At 42.9% G+C, this 24,610-nt stretch overlaps 1 protein-coding gene across 5 annotated transcripts in view; it reads right to left on the bottom strand.

Moving 5' to 3' along the window:
• DPP6 (dipeptidyl peptidase like 6) overlaps positions 1-24,610 on the bottom strand; it is a 956,302-nt gene that overhangs the window by 342,344 nt on the left and 589,348 nt on the right. For all 5 annotated transcript variants that reach the window (XM_027574866.1, XM_027574864.2, XM_027574862.1 and 2 more), the window contains exon 3: positions 12,012-12,110. In XM_027574866.1, coding sequence (XP_027430667.1) covers positions 12,012-12,110 — 99 coding nt within the window. The remainder of the gene's footprint in view (positions 1-12,011; positions 12,111-24,610) is intronic.

The following is a 24,610-nucleotide window of genomic DNA, read 5'->3' as shown; positions in this document are numbered from 1 at the left end:
TAAAGAAGAATTTAAAAAGTTCATGGAAACAAATGAAAATGAAAACACAACTGCTCAAAATCCTTGGCCATCAAAGGCTGTCCTAAGCGGAAAGTATATAGCAATACAAGCCTTTCTCAAGAAACAAGAAAGGTCTCAAATACACAACCTAACCCTACACCTAAAGGAGCTGGAGAAAGAACAGCAAATAAAGCCTAAACCCAGCAGGAGAGGAGAAATAAAAAAGATCAGAGCAGAAGTCAATGAAATAGAAACTAAAAGAACAGTAGAACAGATCAAAGAAACTAGGAGCTGGTTCTTTGAGAGAATTAATAAGATTAATAAACCCCTGGGCAGACTTATCAAAAAGAAAGGAGAAACAACCCAAATAAATAAAATCATGAATGAAAGAGGAGAGATCACAACCAACACCAAGGAAAAACAAACAATTATAAGAACATATTATGAGCAACTATATGCCAGCAAATTAGACAATCTGGAAGAAATAGATGCATTCCTACAGCTGTATAAAGTACCAAAACTGAACCAGGAAGAAACAGAAAACCTGAACAGACCCATAACCACTAAGGAAATTGAAGCAGTGATCAAAAACCTCCAAACAAACAAGAGCCCAGGGCCAGATGGCTTCCCAGAGGAATTCTACCAAACATTTAAGGAAGAAGTGATACCTATTCTTCTGAAACTGTTCCAAAAAAATAGAAATGGAAGGAAAACTTCCAAACTCATTTTATGAGGCCACCATTACCTTGATCCCAAAAGCAGACAAAGACCCCATCAAAAAGAATTGCAGACCAATATCCTTGATGAACATGGATGCAAAAATTCTGACCAAAATAATAGCCAATAGGATCCAACGGTACATTAAAAGATTATTCACCACGACCAAGTGGGATTTATCCCTGGGCTGCAAGGCTGGTTCAACATCCGCAAATCAATCAATGTGATACAATACGTTAATAAAAGGAAGAACAAGAACCATATGATCTCCATAGATGCAGAAAAAAACATTTGACAAAGTTCAGCGTCCTTTCTTGATTAAAACTCTTCAAAGTGTAGGGATAGAAGGTACATACCTCAATATCATAAAAAACATCTATGAAAAACCCAAAGTGAATATCATTCTCAATGGGGAAAAGCTAAGAGCTTTTCCTCTAAGGTCAGGAACGCGGCAGGGATGTCCACTCTCACCACTGCTATTCAACATAGTACTAGAAGTCCTAGCCACAGCAATCAGACAACAAAGAGAAACAAAAGGCATCCAAATCAGCTAAGAAGTCAAACTCTCACTGTTTGCAGATGATATGATACTTTATGTGGAAAACCCAAAAGACTCCACCCCAAAACTGCTAGAACTCATACAGGAATTCAGTAAAGTGGCAGGCTATAAAATCAATGCACAGAAATCAGTGGCATTCCTATACACCAACAACAAGACAGAAGAGAGACAAATCAAGGAGTCGATCCCATTTACAATTGCACCCAAAACCATAAGATACCTAGGAATCAATCTAACCAAAGAGGCAAAGAATCTCTACTCAGAAAACTATCGAATACTCATGAAAGAAATTGAGGAAGACACAAAGAAATGGAAAAACGTTCCATGCTCATGGATTGGAAGAACACACATTGTGAAGATGTCAATGCTACCAAGAGCAATCTACACATTCAGTGCAATCCCCATCAAAATACCATCCACTTTTTTCAAAGACATGGAACAAATCATCCTAAAATTTATATGGCACCAGAAAAGACTCCGAATAGCCAGAGGAATGTTGAAAAAGAAAAGCAAAGCTGGCGGCATCACAATTCCGGACTTCCAGCTCTATTACAAAGCTGTCATCATCAAGACAGTATGGTACTGGCACAAAAACAGACACATAGATCAATGGAACAGAATCGAGAGCCCAGAAATGGACCCTCAACTCTATGGTCAACTCATCTTGGACAAAGCAGGAAAGAATGTCCAATGGAATAAAGACAGTCTCTTCAACAAATGGTGTTGGGAAAATTGGACAGCCACATGCAGAAGAATGAAACTGGACCATTTCCTTACACCACACACAAAAATAGACTCCAAATGGTTGAAAGACCTAAACGTGAGACAGCAGTCATCAAAATCCTAAAGGAGAACACAGGCAGAAACCTCTTTGACCTCAGGCACAGCAACTTCTTCCTAGAAACATTGCCAAAGGCAAGGGAAGCAAGGGCAAAAATGAACTATTGGGATTTCATCAAGATAAAAAGCTTTTGCACAGCAAAAGAAACAGTCCACAAAATCAAAAGACAACCGACAGAATGGGAGAAGATATTTGCAAATGACATATCAGATAAAGGGCTGGTATCCAAAATCTATAAGGAAGTTACCAAACTCAACACCCAAAGAACAAATAATCCAATCAAGAAATGGGCAGAGGATGTGAACAGACATTTTTCCAAAGAAGACATCCAAATGGCCAACAGACACGTGAAAAAGTGCTCAACATCGCTCGGCATCAGGGAAATCCAAATCAAAACCTCAAAGAGATACCACCTCACACCAGTCAGAATGGCTAAAATGAACAAGTCAGGAAACGACAGATGTTGGCGGGGATGCGGAGAAAGGGGAACCCTCCTACACTGTTGGTGGGAATGCAAGCTGGTGCAGCCACTCTGGAAAACAGTATGGAGGTTCCTCAAAAAGTTGAAAATAGAGCTACCCTATGACCCAGCAATTGCACTACTGGGTATTTACCCCAAAGATACAAATGTAGGGATCCGAAGGGGTACGGTCACCCCAGTGTTTATAGCAGCAATGTCCACAATAGCCAAACTATGGAAAGAGCCAAGAAGTCCATCAATGGATGAATGGATAAAGAAGATGTGATATATATAACGAAATATTATGCAGCCATCAGAAACCCTAAAATCTTGCGATTTGTAATGACGTGGATGAAACTAGAGGTATTATGCTAAGTGAAATAAGTCAATCAGAGAAAGGCAAGTATCATATCATCTCACTGATATGAGGAATTGATATAAGGGATTCTTTTTTTTTTTAAAAGATTTTATTTATTTATTTGAGCACAGAATGAGATAGAGCATGAGAGGGGGGGGGGGTTAGAGGGAGAAGCAGACTTCCTGCTGAGCAGGGAGCCCAATGCGGGACTCGATCCTGGGACTCCAGGATCATGACCTTAGCCAAAGGCAGCCCCTAAACCAACTGAACCACCCAGGCGCCCCATGAGGAATTGATATGAGGAATTCTTAATCTCAGGAAACAAACTGAGGGTTGCTGGAGTGGTGGGGGGTGAGAGGGATGGGGTGGCGGGGTAGTGGACATTGGGGAGGGTATGTGCTACGGTGAGCGCTGTGATTTGTGTAAGACTGATGAATCACAGACCTGTACCTCTGAAACAAATAATACATTATATGTTAAAAGAAAAAAAAGAAGATAGCAGGAAGGGAAAAATAAAGGGGAGGAATCGGAGGGGGAGACGAACCACGAGAGACGATGGACTCTGAGAAACAAACTGAGGGTTCTAGAGGGGAGGGGGTGGGGGGATGGGTTAGCCCCATGATGGGTATGAAGGGTACTAAGGAGGGCACGTTCTGCATAGAGCACTGGGTGTTCTGCACAAACAATGAATCATGGAACACTACATAAAATACTAATGATGTAATGTACGGTGATTAACATAACATAATAAAATAAAAAAAAACTGAAAGGAGAAATGGCCATATGAAAAGAAATACAAATAAATGCTACCGTCCTTCCACAGATATCTCCAACAGGAAATGCTCGAAGGTCCTTAAGCACATAATAGTTCCAGCTCGGATGCTGGGAATGTGGAAGATGCGTTAAGCACGGGACAGAATGATGCAGACGGGTGGCTGTGCAAACAGCCTCAGTCGGAGCCTAGGATAGCAACGGTGTGGGTGCACTCTATTGCCTTAAAATAGTCGGAGACAGAATTGGCCTCCTGATACCACACAACCGGGCTTCTCCTCTTCAGAGGAAAGTGGGATCTTGAAAAGCACCACCGAAGAGAGAGAGGAAACTGGTGGTTCACACAATTGTGCCCTGGAATTCCACCTCATCTACTCCTTACAGACTTGAATACAGTGTAATGATGTTCTTCGATATGGATTTTATGCAATGACTTCAAATGATGCCACTGCTATTTCTACCTCCTCACCGAGCCGTTGAAGAACACCTTTGGTCTCTGACACTTGTCCTTTCTGGGCATGTCCCTGACATTGCTTCTGGCCAATTGGTACAGGCTGCACAGATGACCTTCTGGGGCCTTCCTCACTTTCCACAACTCTATGACTTTATGGTTTTGATTGAAAAAGTGTGGCTTTCACAAAGCAGCAGAAATACCCAAACCATTGTATACTTGAATTCCCCCTCTATCCAACTCCACGAGCGTTATATGTTAAAGAAAAGAAAAATCCATCTGTGTTTTCCGAGTAACAAAAGAGAAGAGGAAAAAGCAAATATGGAAATCAAGTTGCTTTGAGCCCTGTGCTCTATCTCCAACTTTACCTTCTAAAACATATACTTTTCTGCTATCAACCAGCCAGCTGGTATTTTCCTACATTCAAAGGAAGCAATTTTCTCCAATTCTATGGTCTCTCTAGTATTGCATCCGAGAGACACAGAGGGCTCTCTGCTCACAAGTGGCTGGAGTAATGGAAATGAGCATAAACAAACACTGATTCCAGAGCCAGCCACAGTGGTCTTCCGCCACAGTCCAACCGAAGACGAACAGGTACAGTGAGGAGGACAGAGCATCTGAGAAGCTCCCCCTTGGAGCTGGCAGACGCATGAGCCGGGCCCTGCAAGCAGCTCCTGCCCGTCAGCCCCCGGCGTGCCTGTGTCCTGAAGACACCGGCTGGGCACAGCGGGCTCCCTGAAGGGTGCAGGTGGCCTTGGTTTGCTCACTGCACAGGGCATGAGCTCGCCAGACCATCTGCAAGCTTCAGTCCTTCCTAAGAGGCAAACCTGCAAAAGCAAACATGCTTATTGAGAGTACATCTGGCCTTGGACAATTTGTGTGGAGGGACGTGACTCCATCGATGCTGTTGTTTACACTTGCAGGGAGGAGAGAGCAAAAGCTGTTTATAGCCAAATATTACACGCTCTTTCTGGTGTTAGTAAGAGTAAGAGGGTATCTCCTGGTAGAGGAAGTACGTGGCCACCGTGGGCAATTTCCCACTGACGCATTCTCCACCTGCCATCACACGACGGGTAGGCTGGCTCTCCTCACTTTCTCTGTGCCTTCCCCGATGTTGTACCTCAGGGCTCTCCTCCTGCCTCCTCTGGCCTTTGGCCCCCCTCCCCTACCCACCGGGAGACTTTAGCAGCCCCTCAGCGATGCATACTTCCCATGTTTCTCCAAGCGGCTCTGACCACTCTCCTAGCCTCATGCCTGGTCCTCAATATGTAAAGGGCATTTCTACTTAGTCATCTTCTGTCAACTTCTACTCTGACCTCATCATCTAGCCATAGAAACCAACTCCCCATCAGTGCAATGGCCATCCCAGTTAACCAGGCTTCACATCTCCGAGTCACACCTGGCTCTCCTTCCTCCCATCCCTCCATTTCTACTCAGCTGCTCATCCTATCATTCATCACTCATGATGGCTTTTTATATCAGCCACTTCACTTCCACTCACACACTAACCTTTCAGCTTCTGAAGATGGGCCAAATTAAGGTATATTTACGTAATGAGATCCTATTCGGACATTAAGATGATAATGGAAATACATATTTATTACATGGAGATATCTTTATGATCTATGTTATAAACTTCCCCCCCGAATGCACTTAGTATTATCCCACATATTACATTACCTGAAAAGATAAGTATAAAAATTTAATAGTGGCTATTTCTAGTCAGTAGAGTTAGAGGTGAGTTTTAGTATCTTCTGAAGTTGTGTTCAACTCTGCTTTCTAATTCACCACAACAAATATATAATACAGATATCATATAAAGTCTTCTCTCCTGGCTTACCATCGCTCGTGGGTGCCAGGCAGCCTCCTGCCCCCAGGCCTTTGCAGTTGCTATTCCATGCTGCCTGGAATGCTTTCCCCACAGAGAGCTCAAGTGCATGATTCTCACATGCAGGGCTCTGTTTAAAAGCACTTCATCAGAGAAGACTTCTGTCCACTCTATGTAAAATGGCATGCCCCTATGTCTCCTTATCTTTAAACGAGGTTGTTTAAGCATCAAATGAGAAAGTGTGGAAGTGGGACCAGATGGCTGTAGAGCAGGCACTCCGCTGGGTCATAAACAGATGTGAATCCTACCCTTGTGCAGTTTACACAGCGAAGGAAAGACATGTACTGAATAAATAATTGTACTTAACGCACGTAAAAAAGGTTATGTCCAGGATTCAAGGGAGCCTAAATGTAGAAGGCTAAGGCAGGATGGAAAAGCCTACTTGTGGAGCGAGAATGAGGGCCTGAAGAAGAGGACCATTTGCAGAGTGGGAGTGGGTGAGACGGGACCCAGAGGGGAGGGGGCGTGCTGGGCATTAGGAGCATCCTATGTATGAACCACCCTACGGGAGAAAGAACACGGACTCTTGAATCCATCGAAAGAAGCTCAAGTCAGCTGAGTAAGGGAAAGCTGGAGAGACACAAAGGCTGAAGAAAAGCAGAAGTGTGTGCGTGGACAGTAAGCCGAAGGCTGATCACAGAGAGTCCAAGAAATGGAGGGTCCCAGGGGCCAGGACTGCGTGCCTCACCCTAAGAACGGGGGGAGCCAGTGTGAGTACTGTGAAGGGAGACTGGGGGAGGCTGGCCGCGTGCCCGTGAGGCATCCATCAGACGCCCCAGCGGACGTGTGAATCAATCAGGGGGACACATACACACACGCAACACTGTCACACACGGCACATGTTGGCAGCTCACAAGAGCGTGTGAGCTGATACAGAATTGAAATTCACTGACACGAATAGTAACCGCAGTCCTGGGCACGAATGACTTCCCCTAGGGGTGCCCACAGTGAGAAGAAATGAGACGTGTGCGGAATCCAGATACCTAGAAGTTGGACACATAAAAACTCCACGCCAGTCCCTTAGGTGACCCCTTCTCCTGGCACCAGAAAGAGCCTTTATCCGAGTAGCCGCTGGAGGGCCCTGCTCCCGCTCTTGCTTGCAGCATGCCTGTCTCTGGTCTGCATCCTTCCAGGGGGACCGCTGTCAAATCTGCCTGTGGCATGGCATCATGAACCCGGATGTCTGGCTGAGTCTGGACGGGCGCTGAGTATGTTAGGTGGGGCTGGCACGGTTCCTGATGGGTCGGACACGAGGTACGAGAGACAGAGCAGAGCAAAGGATGACTCTGAGCTTTCTAGCCTGTTTTGCTAAAAGGATGGACTTCCCATGAACTGACTTGGGAGAAGCAGTGGATAGGGCACGGGTTATTTTTTGGTTTTTGTTGTGTGTGTGTGTGTGGGGGGGTGATGATCAAGAACCCAGATTTGCGGTTTGAAGCTGAAGGTTGTGATGACAGCTGAGAAGTTCGGGAGAGATGCAGTTTGGAGACACACGTTCAGGAGACATCAGTAGATGGAGGATACTTAACGTCATGAGACTCAATGAAAACCCTGCGGGAGGAAGTGCAGATATTCAGTGGGGAGGACCAGAGGCTGAGCCCCGGGACCCACCACCACGAAAGGTCAGGGAGAAGAGCAAGAAGCAGCACAGCAGCCTGAGAAGGAGTCACCCCTGCCGTCGAAATAAAGCCAAGAGAATATGATGGCCTCCCGGTCAGGGGGAAGTCCACCCAGGCGGAGGGAGTAATCAGTTGACAGGTAAAGGAAGATGAGATCTGAGAAGTGACCACGGGAGGCAGCTACCTGGAGGTTAGTGGGGACTGCATGGGGGAGTTTCGGAGGGTGCTGGGGTGAAAGCCTGACCCCCTCACATCATGGAATCCTAGCACAGCACAGCAAGGGACCCAGGAGGCTGAGGAGTGCAATGTGGTGACTACAAAAGAAGGGAGAATTCCCTCCACCAGGCGAGTGTGTGGAGAGACTACGCTGTGACCAGTCTGAGGACATGTGAACCTCCTTCTTTGTAGGGGGTGCTCAATGTGTCCATTCTACTGATCCACAGACCTCATCTGGTCGCAACCAATATGTCAGGGCAGAGAGTGTGAAGACTGTTATACCCAATCATTCTCAGAAAACGTAGATTAGAGCAAGTCTCTAGTGTAAAAATGGGTGAGGAGAAATTTAACTCTAACCTGATAAATTTCCTCTTGATAAAGTGTATCGGGTTCTAGACCACTAACTCCAATATTAAACCTAAGCTACACTTGTTATCTTTAGTGGTTGGTGAGCACTAAAAAATAATAATAAAAATACAACCATCAAGTTACTTTCTCCATGGGGAATCACTCCACTTTCTTTATCACTTAGGTATTCTGTTAGCTTGACATCATGGGAATAAGGAGAGCTAGAATAGAGAATTTAAGGGATGACAATAATTCTGAAATATTCGCAACTTATAGTTTTGGATTAAACACCCTATGTTGCTAGTGAGGTTGTGAAAGAAAATGGCTGGACACCAGAAACCTGGGTTCGATCCAATGTAGCACAATTTATAAAGACCAGAGAGACCTAGGTTCAAGTTCAAATTTTGCTACTTACTAACTGTGATATTGATCAAGTTATTTGAACACCATAAGCCTCAGTTTCCTCATCTGTAAAATGGGAATAATGGTTGTGAGAATTAAATGATTTAATATGTACAAAGCACTTAGCCTAGAGCATAAGATATAGGAAACCCCCAGTAGGTTATGATGATGGTGGTGATGTGATGATGATGGTAACGATGATGATGTGATGTGATGTGATGATGATGGTGAGGATGATGGTAATGGTGATGATGGTGATGGTGATGGCGATGATGATGGTGGTGGTAAGGATGATAATGGTGGTATTGATGTCATATGATGTGATGATGTGATGATAATGGTGATGATGATGGTAATGGTGATGATGGTGACGATGGTGGTGGTGATGATGATAATGATGGTGGTGATGGTGATGGTGGTGGTGATGATGGTGATGGTGGTGAGGGTGGTGATGATGGTGATGGTGATGATAATGATGGTGGTGATGATGGTGGTGATGATGGTGATGTTGATGATGATGGGGATGATGGTAGTGATGGTGGTGATGGTGATGATGGTGATGGTGATGATGATGGTGTGGTGGTGATAATGATGAAGAAGAAGAGAGGAGGAACAGACAGAGGAGAAAGGAGGAAGAGGAGGAGAGAAAGGAGACTGTCGTGGTGATGGTGGTGGTAGAAGGTATGGGAGATGACAGAGGTGACTCTCAAGGCTACCAGTAAGAAACAGCTCCCTGGGCCCAACACTGTGTCCTTTGCCTGCTGCACTGTGGGCACTCAGTAAACACTAACTGAGTGAAGCAATGTTCTGATAATTTCTAAAGCACACCCAGCTTCACATCATTTGATAATCCTATGACTGTGGTAATCTTTCCCTGGATCTTCACATTTAGCCTTGTGATATTAAAGAAAGGGATAAATTCTTTATGGTACTTGTGAAGCATCAGTTATAAAGTCTCAGTTAACCACTGTAAAGCTACTTCAACCGTTTTAAGCTATTACATTTTAGGGACCAGGGAGAAAGGGGCAGATCAGGAAGAGGAAGGCAGGGCAGACCAGCGGGAGGACCGCTCAGAGGAGCGGAGGGGGAAAAACAGGCATGTTCGCTTACCCTCTGCGCGGTGCCTAGTCTTTGGAGAACCCTGACTACTGGTTACTTTGTAGCAAAATGTCACACTGGATGTGGACATTTACAAAGGGAGAGTACTCCTAAGAAAGCTGCTGGACACCAAAGGCACTTCATTTAGAATTGCAGGTGGTCTTCATGAATAGAATTAACCTGCCAAACATGTAGGCTGGACATTTTCTGCCGGACACGGGGCCATTTCTCAATTGCTTGTATCAACTCCCAACTTTGCCAATAAAGAAATTTTGGCTTGTTTCCTCCGGCCAGAGAGCCAGCACACCTCTGGCCCAGCTCCACACCTCCGCAGTGTGAATTAGCTCATGAGGTACAAGCTCCTTATAACCAACATAGTTCCAGCAGAAACTTACCAGCACTGGTGACTCCAGATCTAGGCTTTTTTTTTTTTTAATAAATTTTGGTTTTTGCTTATAGAATGCTGATTTAGGCCCAGTCTGCAACTATGGGCACCCTAATAAACAGACATAGGAATATTATTTTTGCACTTCATGGAGTCTTTGCAGGGCTTCTTCTGACTTGCTCTGAACCCCACAGCTATGGTTCAGTGTTCCCTGTCTCCAATCTGTTTTATCCCTAGATTTTGCCTCTCTACCAGTTTTCCTCTCCTCCCCCTCCCTTCTCTCCTCTTTCTCTCTCCACTGTCTTTTCTTCGCTAAGGTTTAGCACAGACTAACATTCTAGCCTTACATTCCCCAGGGGTCTATTCTCTGCTTTCTCTAATTAGTAAACCCCTATAGCCATTCTTTAAGACTGAAATGCCTGGTCACTCATTGTTAGCTCTGTTTCTAGAATATGACTTCACAATCTTTAAGAAGAGGGTAATCACCTTTCATTTCCAAGACTGAGCCCGGAGTATGCTATTGGTGCTTTCCTCCTGCCTATGCAAAGGGTCAACACAAACTGAGAGCAAGTGCTAAGTCTCCCTCAACACAAAAGGTAAAATTACTTCCTCCATCAAACAAAAAGACCTTGGCTCTCTCCACATTCTGGATTTCTGTGGGTCCCCCCCCCGCAACTGCTATTCCCAGCACCCTGCTCCTATTTCTCTCTAATTCCTTTGTATAAAATACATTCCCTCTGAGCTCCATCTACTTCTCTCATTTTTAAATAAGCTAATCTAAGGATCAGAAACGAATACTGAGGCCACAGTTGAGGATAAAAGAGAAGCTAGTGCCCTAGTTGGAGACAAATGGCGAAGAGCCATTGCTAGTTGATTTTTGAGTTTGTGAAGCATGAGCAGCGTTTCAGAAGCAGCCTGACAGCAAGAAAACACAGTAACACTGTGTCACTCAACCAGACAGTAGTGGGAAGAGCACTAAATGGGAAGTCAGGAGACAGGCTTCCAACCATCTGTGCCACTGGCAAGCTGTGTGACCTCAAAAAAAAAATCACTTAACCTCTCTGGGCCTCATTTATTATAAAAGCCAGGATGTGAACTAGACCTCCAGCATTCCACCATAAAGGTTCTCTGACCTGAGGATTAAGTTTCAAGTGCATCCCACTGAAGATCCCTCAATGAAACCCACATTCATGGAGACAGCAGGAGCGGTACGCTGGCTGGACTACTTAAGGGGGAGGCAGCAAAGCCTGCAGAGGATGGTGCATGGTCATTCACACCTTCTCTCCCATGACTACACTTGGAAATTAGTTCAGCCACAGGTGGATGAAATGGATTATGTCCTGGACCAAAAAATGCATCATGAACATACATTTGCCTTTTGCCTCCAATTCTGTTTTGTTGTTTAACCACACCCCCCGAACAAGAAAAGTAGATTACATCCAGACTAAAGGGCAAGAAGAAAATAAATTTATTCTCAAATGTGCACCAGGCTCCATACTCTCGTTCATTTACTGGCATTCGAGAAGAAGCCTTTGAGTTCCTTTCGGCCCCTCTATCTAGCGGGGAGTGAAAGCAGGGCCGTACAAAAGGGAAAAAAGAACATGGAGAGCAAGGGAGCTCGCCTGTATCTCTGCCTGGTCCTGTTGCTTAGCAACAACTCACATCTCCATCTGAGAAAGAATGATTCAGGGAGGTGACAAAGAGAACCCACTTCTCACGAAGAAACAGCCCCATTTTACCAGATCCACATTTTTTTTTAGAATGATAGTAAGATGATTATCACAGCAAGAGCTCTGGGCATCCACTTCTACAGCCAGAGAGAGAACATGGTCTAACAGACCAAACCCAAACTGTGGAAAAGTAGCTTCCTGTGCGTGCACACAGGACTCAGGACTTACCACTTATCCACTTAGCCTCAGGGTCATGAATTTTGAAATCATCACTGAAGAGATCTTCCACTGTGACCTTCTTCTTTTGAGACAGACTAGTATCTTCCGCTAGAAAAGAACAGGGCAAATAGTTAAACCTTTTATTTTGGGGTTAAAAAAAGAGAGGACCATAAAACATTGGGGTTGCCATTCAGAAATAGTATGTATGGTAAAACATATACTTTCTCTACATAACATAAGGGCTGAACAAAAGCCAGTCATGTTTTTTTGGTTTTAATTAAAATATCAAAAGCTATGGTAAGGGGATCATGGTGCAGTAAAATGGTATTTCTCCCCCTCCACTCGAACACACAAATGATCGTATTTCTTAGGAACAGAGGTAAACGTTTCAAGACTCATTTATGAACAAGTTGGGAATATCAGGAGAGGAAGCAACAGGTGTCCAGAATGGATCTCAGTGGTGTGATGTAATCAATCACTCATGATGCATTTATTCAATGCCAACACTTGGCAGCATGTTGGGTGCTGGGGATGAAAAGGTGAGTGACATATCCTGCAAGTATTGATTCTCCATATGCCTCACTTGTCCCTGGCTGTCTCTGGGTTGGGAATCAGTTCTTGTTCAGATGGAATCACACCTCAAATGTCTATGTGCAGACTACCAGATTTCACCTTGCTTCATTCTCCATCACTCCACTTGGGAGTAAGCGCCTGGGGTGAGCCTTGAAGGTACCAATCTCATATCCATCCCAAGAGGAGATGTTTAGTTAATGGCACCAGAGGGTGAGCCTGTAGAAACCTGGCAACATTCATCTTATTTCCCAAGGTGGAAGCTTCTGGGGTTGTAGCTAACAGAGTAAACACACAAGGGTAGTAGGTTAGACCACTCTCACTTCCGCTATACCAACAACAGTATTAACCATTTCTGATGTACATCGTCCTTCTAGAACAGAAGATGGCAGCTGTCAGGGCACTTCTCTTGAAGACTCGGGGTCCTCATTTCATCAGTTCTGTGCTGGGCTGCTGTGTGGGGCTCTCCTCAGTGCTAATCAAGGTGTGTAGGTCTGTGTGCAGCTTACATGAGGGGGGTTTAAGATCCATGTTGTTTTTACATTTTGATGTTAGGTTGTTATGCCTGTTTCTCTTTTCAGTTTCTGCCTGTGGAGGCACCTTCTAGTTCTTGGGCTGTCTTAGAGCTTGCCCTCAACAGGACCCTTTGCCTCTTTTAATTTTCTGCTTCAAAATCCGTGGCAGGTGGGGAAAACAATGAGCATTTTTGCTAGATGGCATGATAACATAAATAAATACTCTGAATGAACCCCCCAAAGCTCCTTGTAGGATTCTAATGCATAGATTTTATTACATCTCCTATATGGTTTCTTTCTTTTGGCCTCTCTGGATGTTACTGATTACTGAAGTTGTCAGAAGAGTCACGTGTTACTGTGTGCGTCAATTAATTTCTTGAATATCAAAAAGGACTAATGTGTGAAAGTCTTTTGAAAATTACAGAATGATACCTTTCAAAGTGACCTTCATTAGACCTGATTATATGGGGAGCTCTCCCAGGTGCTAAACAGAAGCTGTTAAACCAAATCTAATTCTTCCCCGTAGGACCTTTCCATCAGCAACTGAAGCAGCCCCAGAAAAAAGTACACACAGCTTTAGACGCGATGTATGTCAGTGTGGAAAACAAACAGTAAATGACTATTTTAAAGATAACTAGACATCAAGGTAGTGAAGTAATACTGTGATCTACTAATTAAGAAATATATTTGCAACTAGTTGAAAAATCAGTCCTGGAGATCAAATGCAGAGTATAGTGATTACAGACAACAATGCTGTATTATAAATATCACATCTGCTAACAGCTTAGATCTTACTTACTCCCACTAAAAAAAGAAATGATAATTATGTGACCTGATAAAGGCATTAGCAAACCGCTCAAAGGCAATCATATTGAAATATATAAATGTATTAAATCAGCATGTTGTACACTTTAAACTTACACAATCACATGTGTCAAGTATATTTCAATAAAAAGTAAAATAAATAAAACAAGAACAAAGTATAAAAATTTCTGAGACGACAGACGGTTGTACAATGGCCCAAAGCAGTGTAAAAAAAAAAAAAAAAGAAAAGAAAAGAAGAAAGAAATCTGAGACACTCTTAAGCATATGGTCAGAAAATAAATAGGTCTATTAAAACATAAATTTTATCTGAGTAAACTTCACTATTCAAGGAAGATTCTAGCTCACTTCTTGAGGTATCCATGCATGTAATGAGAAAAGAATGTAAGCCTGCCATTTAAACAAACTCAGGTAAAAGATGGAAAAGGTAATTTATTCACTTTCTGAAAATCTCTTTTTACAAACAACTGTTCTATTAATGTAGAAATGTATTTTCTCTTTTTAAACTATTACTTTTTAAAATATTTTACTTTTACTTTTATTTTCTTATGTTATGTTAATTACCATACATTACATCATTAGTTTTTGATGTAGTGTTCCATGATTCATTGTTTGCATATAACACCCAGTGCTCCATTCAATACGTGCCCTCTTTAATACCCATCACCAGGCTAACCCATCCCCCACCCCCCTTCCCCTCTAGAACCTTAAGTTTGTTTCTCAGAATCCAAGGTCTCTCATGGTTCATCTCCCCCTCCAATATCCCCCTGTTCATTTTTCCTTTCCTACTATCATTTTTTTTAAACATATACTGTATTATTTGATTCAGAGGTAGAGGTCTGTGATTCATCAGTCTTATACAATTCACAGCGCTCACCATAGCACATACCCTCCCCAATGTCTGTCACCCAGCCACCCCATCCCTCCCACCCCCCACCACTCCAGCAACCCTCAGTTTGTTTCCTGAGATTAAGAATTCCTCATATCAGTGAGATCATATGATACATGTCTTTCTCTGATTGACTTATTTCGCTTAGCATAATACCCTCTATCTAGTTCCATCCACGTTGTTGCAAATGGCAAGATTTCATGTTTTTTGATGGCTGCATAATATTCCATTGTACATATATACCACATCTTCTTTATCTATTCATCTGTTGATGGACTTCTTGGCTCTTTCCATAGTTTGGCCATTGTGGACATTGCTGCTATAAACACTGGGGTGACCATACTCCTTCTGATCATTACATTTGTATCTTTGCGGTAAAGACCCAGTAGTGCAATTGCTGGGTCGTATCGTAGCTCTATTTTCAACTGTTTGAGGAACCTCCATACTGTTTTCCAGAGTGGTTGCACCAGATTGCATTCCCACGAACAGTGTAGGAGGGTTCCCCTTTCTCTGCATCCCCGCCAACATCTGTCGTTTCCTGACTTGTTAATTTTAGCCATTCTGACTGGTGTGAGGTGGTATCTCGTTGAGGTTTTCATTTGGATTTCCCTGATGCCGAGCGATGTTGAGCACTTTTTCACGTGTCTGTTGGCCATTTGGATGTCTTCTTTGGAAAAATGTCTGTTCATGTCTTCTGCCCATTTTTTGATTGGATTATTAGTTCTTTGGGGTTTGAGTTTAAAAAGTTCTTTATAGATATTTTTGGATACCAGCCCTTTATCTGATAGGTCATTTGCAAATATCTTCTCCCATTCTGTCAGTTGTCTTTTGGTTTTGTTGTCAAAAGCTTTTTATCTTGATGAAGTCCCAATAGTTCATTTTTGCCTTTGCTTCCCTTGCCTTTGGCGATGTTTCTAGGAAGAAGTTGCTATGCCTGAGGTCAAAGAGGTTTCTGCCTGTGTTCTCCTTTAGGATTTTGATGACTCCCGTCTAATGTTTAGGTCTTTCAACCATTTGGAGTCTATTTTTGTGTGTGGTGTAAGGAAATGGTCCAGTTTCATTCTTCTGCATGTGGCTGTCCAATTTTCCCAACACCATTTGTTGAAGAGACTGTCTTTATTCCATTGGACATTCTTTCCTGCTTTGTCAAAGATGAGATGACCATAGAGTTGAGGGTCCATTTCTGGGCTCTCGATTCTGTTCCATTGATCTATGTGTCTGTTTTTGTGCCAGTACCATACTGTCTTGATGATGACAGCTTTGTAATAGAGCTGGAAGTCCGGAATTGTGATGCCGCCAGCTTTGCTTTTCTTTTTCAACATTCCTCTGGCTATTCGGGGTCTCTTCTGGTTCCATACGAATTTTAGGATGATTTGTTCCATGTCTTTGAAAAAAGTGGATGGTATTTTGATAGGGATTGCATTGAATGTGAAGACTGCTCTAGGTAGCATAGACATCTTCACAATGTGTGTTCTTCCAATCCATGAGCATGGAATGTTTTTCCATTTCTTTGTGTCTTCCTCAATTTCTTTCATGGGTATTTTATAGTTTTCTGAGTACAGATCCTTTGCCTCTTTGGTTAGATTGATTCCTAGGTATCTTATGGTTTTGGGTGCAATTGTAAATGGGATCGACTCCTTGATTTCTCTTTCTTCTGTCTTGTTGGTGTATAGGAATGCCACTGATTTCTGTGCATTGATTTTATATCCTGCCACTTTACTGAATTCCTGTATGAGTTCTAGCAGTTCCGGGGTGGAGTCTTTTGGATTTTCCACAGAAAGTATCATATCATCTGCAAAGAGTGAGACTTTGACTTCTTTGCTGATTCGGATGCCTTTTGTTTCTTTTTGTTGTCTGATTGCTGTGGCTAAGACTTCTAATACTATGTTGAATAGCAGTGGTGATAGTGGACATCCCTGCGGCATTCCTGACCTCAGGGGGAAAGCTCTCAGTTATTCCCCATTGAGAATGATATTCGCTTTGCATTTTTCATAGATGGCTTTTATGATATGGAGGTATGTACCCTCTATCCCAACACTCTGAAGAGTTTTGATCAAGAAACATTGCTGTACTTTGTCAAATGCTTTTTCTGCATCTATTGAGAGGATCATATGGTTCTTGTTCTGTCTTTTGTTAATGTATTGTATCACACTGATTGATTTGCAGATGTGGAACCAACCTTGCAGCCCAAGGAGAAATCCCACTTGGTCGTGGTGAATAATCTTTTAATGGACCGTTGGATCCTATTGGCTATTATTTTGGTGAGTATTTTTGCATCCATGTTCATCAGGGATATCGGTCTATAATTCTCCTTATTGATGGGGTTTTGGTTTGAGAATCAAGGTAATGGTGGCCTCATAAAATGAGTTTGGAAGTTTTCCTTTCATTTCTATTTTTTTGGAACAGTTTCAGAAGAATAGGTATTAATTATTCTTTAAATGTTTGGTAGAATTCCCGTGGGAAGCCATCTGGCCCTAGGCTTTTGTCTGTTGGGAGATTTTTGATGACTGCTTCAATTTCCTTAGTGGTTATAGGTCTGTTCGAGTTTTCTATTTCTTCCTGGTTCAGTTTTGGTACTTTATACAGCTGTAGGAATGCATCTATTTCTTCCAGATTGTCTAATTTGCTGGCATATAGTTGCTCATAATATGTTCTTATAATTGCTTGTATTTCTTTGGTGTTCGTTGTGATCTCTCCTCTTTCATTCATGATTTTATTTATTTGGGTCATTTCTCTTTTCCTTTTGATGAGTCTGGCCAGGGGTTTATCAATCTTGTTAATTCTTTCAAAGAACCGGCTCCTAGTTTTGTTGATCTGTTCTACTGTTCCTTTGGTTTCTATTTCATTGATTTCTGCTCTGATCTTTACTATTTCTCTTCTCCTGCTGGGTTTAGGCTTTATTTGCTGTTCTTTCTCCAGCTCCTTTAGGTGTAGGGTTAGGTTGTGTATTTGAGACCTTTCTTGTTTCTTGAGAAAGGCTTGTATTGCTATATACTTTCCTCTTAGGACCGCCTTTGCTGTATCCCAAAGATTTTGAACAGTTGTGTTTTCATTTTCATTGGTTTCCATGAATTTTTTAAATTCTTCTTTAATTTCCCGGTTGACCCATTCATTCTTTAGTAGGATGCCTTTTACCCTCCATGTATTCGAGTTCTTTCCGACGTTCCTCTTGTGATTGAGTTCTAGTTTCAAAGCATTGTGGTCTGAAAATATGCAGGGAATGATCCCAGTCTTTTGGTACCGGCTGAGACCTGATTTGTGACTTAGGATGTGATCTATTCTGGAGAATGTTCCGTGGGCACTAGAGAAGAATGTGTATTCTGTTGCTTTGGGATGGATTGTTCTGAATATATCTGTGAAGTCCATTTGCTCCAGTGTGTCATGTAAAGCCTTTATTTCCTTGTTGATCTTTTGCTTAGATGATCTGTCCATTTCAGCCAGGGGGGTGTTAAAGTCCCCCACTATTATTGCATTGTTGTAGATGTGTTTCTTTGATTTTGTTATTAATTGCCTTATAGAATTGGCTGCTCCCATGTTAGGGGCATAGATATTTACAATTGTTAGATCTTCTTGTTGGATAGACCCATTAAGTATGATACAGTGTTCTTCCTCATCTCTTATTATAGTCTTTGGTTTAAAATCTAACTTGTCTGATATAAGGATTGCCACCTCAGCTTTCTTTTGGTGTCCATTAGCATGGTAAATGGTTTTCCACCCCCTGACTTTCAATGTGGGTGTGACTTTGGGTCTGAAATGAGTCTCTTGCAGACAGCATGTCGATGGGTCTTGTTTTTTTATCCACTCTGATAGCCTGTGTCTTTTCATTGGGGCATTTAGCCCATCTACATTCAGGGTAACTATTGAAAGATATGAATTTAGTGCCATTGTATTGCCTGTAAGGTGACTGTTACTGTATATTGTCTGTGTTCCTTTCTGGTCTATGTTACCTTTAGGTTGTCTCTTTGCTTAGAGGACCCCTTTCAATATTTCTGGTAGGGCTGGTTTGGTGTTTTCAAATTCCTTTAGTTTTTGTTTGTCCTGGAAGCTTTTTATCTCTCCTTCTATTTTCAATGACAGCCTAGCTGGATATAGTATTCTTGGCTGCATATTTTTCTCGTTTAGTGCTCTGAAGATATCATGCCAGTCCTTTCTGGCCTGCCAGGTCTCTGTGGATAGGTCTGTTGTCAATCTAATGTTTCTACCATTGTAGGTTACATATCTCTTGTCCTGAGCTGCTCTCAGGATTTTCTCCTTGTCTCTGAGACTTGTAAGTTTTACTATTAGGTGTCTAGGTGTTTACCTATTTTTATTGATTTTGAGGGGGGTTCTCTGTGCCTTCTGGATTTTGATGCCTGTTTCCTTCCCCACATTAGGGAAGTTCTCTGTTATAATTTGCTCTAATATACCTTCTGCCCCTCTCTCTCTTTCTTCTTCTTCTAGAATCCCAATTATTCTAATATTGTTTTGTCTTACGGTATCACTTATCTCTCGAATTCTCTCCTTGTGATCCAGTAGTTGTTTATCTCTCTTTTTCTCAGCTTCCTGATTTTCCATTATTTGGTCCTCTATAGCACTAATTCTCTCTTCTGCCTCATTTATCCTAGCAGTTAGAGCCTCCATTTTTGGTTTCACCTCATTAACAGCCTTTTTGATTTCGATTTGGTTAGATTTTAGTTCTTTTATTTCTCCAGAAAGGGTTTCTCTACTATCTTCCATGCTTTTTCAAGCCCAGCTAGTTTCTTTAAAATCGTCATTCTGAACTCTAGTTCCGACATCTTACTAATATCCGTACTGATTAGGTCCCTGGCAGTCAGTACTGCCTCTTGTCTTTTTTTTGAGGTGACTTTTTCCATCGTCACTTTGTCCAGAGGAGAATAGATGAATGAGAGAACAAAATGCTAAGAGGGTAACAACGACCCCAGAAAAATATACACTAAACATTTCAGAAGAGACCTGAAACTGGTGGAAAACAAATGGAAAGAAAGAAAAAAGAAAAGAAAAAGAAAAAGAAACAAACAAACAAAAAAACAGAATATGATTAAATATGATCAGGCTGGTGAACAGATCAGTGCCACACAGTAGATTTTGGGCGTATTTTGGTCTGTTTTAAGAATGTGCTTCCCAAAATTTTAAAGAAAGAAAAACTTATATATGTACAAAAATAAGGGTAAATGTGATGAAGGGATGGAATATGACTGTAAAGATGAAAATCATAAAAGATTTTATAAAAGGAATTGATAAGATAAGAAGTTGGTTGAAAAAAGAAAGAAGAGGATTTTAAAAAAAGGGGGAGAGAATGTGATCCGGCAGGAGACTAGAACAAAGCCATATAATAGAGATGTAAGGTACATTTTGATCTGTAAGAAGAAACTGTATCCCTAAATTTTAAAAACAGAACAACTTATATATATATGTACCAAAAATAAGGTTAACTACAATGAAGGGATAGAATATGGCTCTAAAAATGAAAAATAAAAAAGATTTTTTAAAAAAGGGATTGAGAAGATGTTGTTGAAAAAGGGAAAAAGAAAAATTCAAAAAAAAGAAAAAGAAAAAGTTAAAAAAAATTAACTTTGAAAGACTAAAGAATCATGGTAAAAAGGCCATGAATTCTATGTGTAGTATTCCCCTAGCGCTGGAGTTCTCCCGTTCTCCTTGATCGGTAAACTTGGTCTTGGCTTGCTGGCTGTTCGTGCAGTTCTTCTGGGGGAGGGGCCTGTTGCCATGGTTCCCAAATGTCTTTGCCGGAGGCGGAATTGCCCCGCCCTTGTGAGTCCGGGCTAAGCAAGCTGCTCGGGTTTGATCTCAGGAGCTTTTGTTCCCTGCAAGCTCTCGGTGCAGCTTTGGAGGACCAGGGTGAAAATGGTGGCCTCCCAATCTCCACCCGGAGGAGCCGAGAACTTGGGGCCCCGCTCCTCAGTGCGCCCCCAGAGAAAAGCAGTCACTCCCGTGTCCCCGGTCTCCGGCCGCACTCCGTGCTCACCCGGCCTGTGACCGAGCGTTTCTATCTCTGGCACCCGACCCCGTGTGGAGTCTCCAAACCCAGCAGATCCCCGCGGTGCGCTCCCGCGCCGCTCCTCCCGGGGGAGGAAGGGGAGTCTCCCCGGCTCTGCCGCTTGTTGGGTCCCTGCTGGAGGAGCAGTGGCCCGACTGGGCCGCGGATCACAGTTTATGGCCACCCCGAGCTGAGAGCCCGCGCCTCGGCTCCGTCTCTGCAGCCGGCTTCCCCGCTCCGATCCCTGGGAGCTCTGCCGCACTCAGGCACCCCCGGTCTTTTTGTGACCCCGAGGGTCCTGAGACCACACTGTCCCGGGAGGATTCCACCCCCTGCTTAGCCACTGCAGCGACGTCCCTCAGCGGAGCCGACTTCTAAAAGGTCCGATTTTGTGCTCCGCGGCTCTAGCACTTGCCAGAAGCGGCCGACGGAGGCCCCCTCCCCCGCCGTCTATCCTCCCGAATATCGCCTCGGATTCACTTCTCCGCACGTCCTACCTTCCAGTAAGTGGTCGCTTCTCTGTTCAGAGAGCTGCTGCTATTCTTTTCTTCGATCTCCTGTTGAGTTCATAGGTGTTCAGAATGGTTTGATCCCTATTTAGCTCAATTCCTGGGACCAGATGAAATTTAGGTCTCCTCCTCCTCCGCCATCTCGCTCCTCCTACGCTGGTGTTCTGCTTTTTAGGGGATAGTTCCTGCAGGTCCTTGTAACTCAGTTGTAAACTTCTTCCCTGCAAGCGTCCTGGGTCATGAGAGACTCCTGGTGGTGTGGTCACCAGCAAAGTCCTGGGCACTTGGAGGCTATCTGGGTCTCATGCTGCCATTTGGGCTGGAGCCCTTTGCCAGTTATGGGTAATGTGATTCAAGACCTTCTGAACATGAACCCAGTTTTAAGGCATGGGGCCCCTGTCCAGTCCCTAGCCCCCTCATGGACATCAATATCCTAGCCCCTCCTGTTGGGTCTGATCCAGTCTGCTACTTGAGGGTGGCAGGAGTTTGGTCTTACTTGCTGCTTTAAGTTTTTACCTGGTGGTCCTTCTTTCAAGGATACCATTCTGTTCTAGGTATATGAAAAACTCTTTCTTGTTTTTGAGTGCAGCTATGTTTTGACTATTTATTTTCTCTCATTTCTACCTGCTTGAAAACAGAAGGGAAAGATTTCTGTGCTCAATCAGCCATCATAAACTGGACGTCACCTTGAACCAGAAGTCGACTTAAACTGGAAGTCAACATACCGGTGGAGATACAAGAAGTGCCCAGTGGCTTTTATAGTTTGGATTGCATCCTGAAGGTAATTGGGGGATGACCAAAAAGTAAAGTTATCTTCAGCCCGATAGCTGGATAACCACATGGCACTTGTAGTTACCGTGGCATCCTGGTCAGCTCACTGGCATTCAGAGGCACCTCCTAATCCCTAGTGAGGCAGCTATCTTTATGTAGGTCAGAATACAACGGAAATTGCTCATGATCCTCTCCGGATGCTTGTTAAACAGTTATGTTGTTAAGTAGCACAATTACTGGGGAACATTTTGGAATGTTCTCTAGAGATTTTTAAAATTAGAAATAAATTCCACCACCCTAAAATGGATTAATGTGAAGCATAACCTCTTGAGGTTTTCAATCACTGCAAGTGGAGGTTAGCTACTGACAAACCCGATATAGTAACAAAGAAAATCTACCCAGATTAGTGAGAGGTCTCGTTAGTTCTGCTTGTGTTAGAAACGAATAAGCGACAACTACAAAAATGCTCTGCTGTCTTCGTAGGACACGGGCAATTTTAACTCTTGATCCTATAAGAAACTGGAGGAAGGAAAGCCACTTTATGGAAGGCAAACCTGAGCTACTCAGAGGTTGCAAGGCTTCTCTGAAGATGTGTGGAAAGTGAGTCAAGCTAGATTAGCCACATTCGCAGGGAAACCTGAACGTTGACATCGTTCACAGAATCTGGCTTGTGTGCAGCCTATTCCAAAAGTGGATGCTAATTAAATTCCAGAATACAGAAACTATCAGGAAGGTAATGCTTATGAGGAGCCTGATAAAACACTATGTTCTCCAGGTTAAAAAAAAAAATTCTGTAAATAAAAGGTTTAAAAACCATTTTTATTGACACATTTCTGTAATGTGAAAAATTTAGCCTCTGAATCAGATCAACAAGGAACACATACAACAGTGGCACTCAGCAAGTGTTCTCCCCGCTGTGTGTGATGTGGCAGGTGTCAAGTATAAGGGTTTTCAAACCAAGAGGACAAGGCCTGGTGGGCAGGTGGGACACAGCTTCACAGCGGAGGCAGATCCCAACTGCAGGGTCAGAGTAAAAGTACTCTGGTATTTAGAATAAGTCACAGGGAACATATTTGTATGTTCTTTCTATAGAAGCTCGTCATATTTGTTTGCTTCTATACACTCAGAGGAACATACGGAAATCAAACTGTCTGGTTTTTTAAAAGATTGACTGATTGATTGATTTGAGAGAGAGAGAGAGAGAGAGCAGGAGAGATAGAGGAAGAGGGAAAGAGAACCTCAAGCAGACTCTCTGCTGAGCACAGAGCCTGACGTGGGGCTGGATCTCACAACCCTGAGATCATGACCTGAGCTAAAATCAAGAGTTGGACACTCAACCAACTGTGCCACTGAGGAGCACAGAAACTGTCCATTTTTCCAAGTCTGAACCGTTAATTCATGAGTTCCAATGATACAGATTTGTTTAACATCAGCTCACTGCTGCTTGTACCATTAGTGATGAACCTAACATGGAGAGCCGTTTAGTCCAAGGAAAAAACTATGAAAACACAGGAAGCAATTCCCTTCACTCTGCCAGCATGTTAATGGAGTGCTCCATGTAGACGCTGGAATCAATACTTCCAGTTAGAACTTTTTTTTTTTTAAGAAGTTAATCAATGCTATCTATTGTAGATGATACTCATATTTCCTTGGAAGATTCCTATCATAATGAAAGAATAAATTTAGTCATGCTTCACTATCAACAGCTTAGGAACAATGAAATTTAAGCTGGGCAACATGCCTACAGGTCGTGAAATGGAGCATACCCAGAGTCTTACCATAACTCGTTCTGGTGACTTAAGATGATGATATTTGGGACTTTTGAGCTGATGAGATTTTGGACTCTGAGTTAATGCTGCAATAGCTTGGGACTTCTGGGGACCTTAGGATGGAGAGAATGTATTTTGTATGTCAGATGAATGTGAATCTTTGAGGGCTGGGGGTCAGACTGTGTGGGTAAAATAATGCCCCCCAAAGGTGTCCATGAGGACAGGTGTTTGGGATTGAGTGGCACCCCTCTCCCATTCATATGCTGAAGCCCTAACCCCCAGTGTGACTCTATTTGGAGATACAGCCCTAAAGGAGGTAATTAAAGTTAGATGGGACCATAAAGGTGGGGTTCTATTCCAACAGAACCAGTGTCCTTGTAAGGAAAGAGGACTCTCTCTCCAAGCACGGAGACAAAAAGCAATGTGAGATACAGCAAGAAGGGGCTGTCTGCAAGCCAGAGAGAGAGGTCTCACTAGAAACCAATCCTGCTGGTGTTTGATCTTGGGCTTAAAGCCTCGAGAACTATGAGAAAATAAATTTCTGTTGTTTAAGCCACTCAGTGTGGGTATTTTATCATGCCAGCCCGAGCCCGCTGAAACAACTGGTGTTTTTAAAATTTCAATTTCCAACTTTCTGTTGCTAGCCCATAAAACACAGCATTTGCATATAGATCTTATATTCTGCAACCTTTCTAAACGTACCCCTTATGTTTGATTAGCACATTCTACACAGGCATTCATTTTGTCCTCAATAAGGACAGTTTTACT

The sequence above is a fragment of the Zalophus californianus genome, chromosome 12 (assembly GCF_009762305.2).
Source record: "Zalophus californianus isolate mZalCal1 chromosome 12, mZalCal1.pri.v2, whole genome shotgun sequence".
Lineage (NCBI taxonomy): Eukaryota > Metazoa > Chordata > Mammalia > Carnivora > Otariidae > Zalophus > Zalophus californianus.
This window is presented reverse-complemented; position numbering and strand designations above follow the sequence as displayed.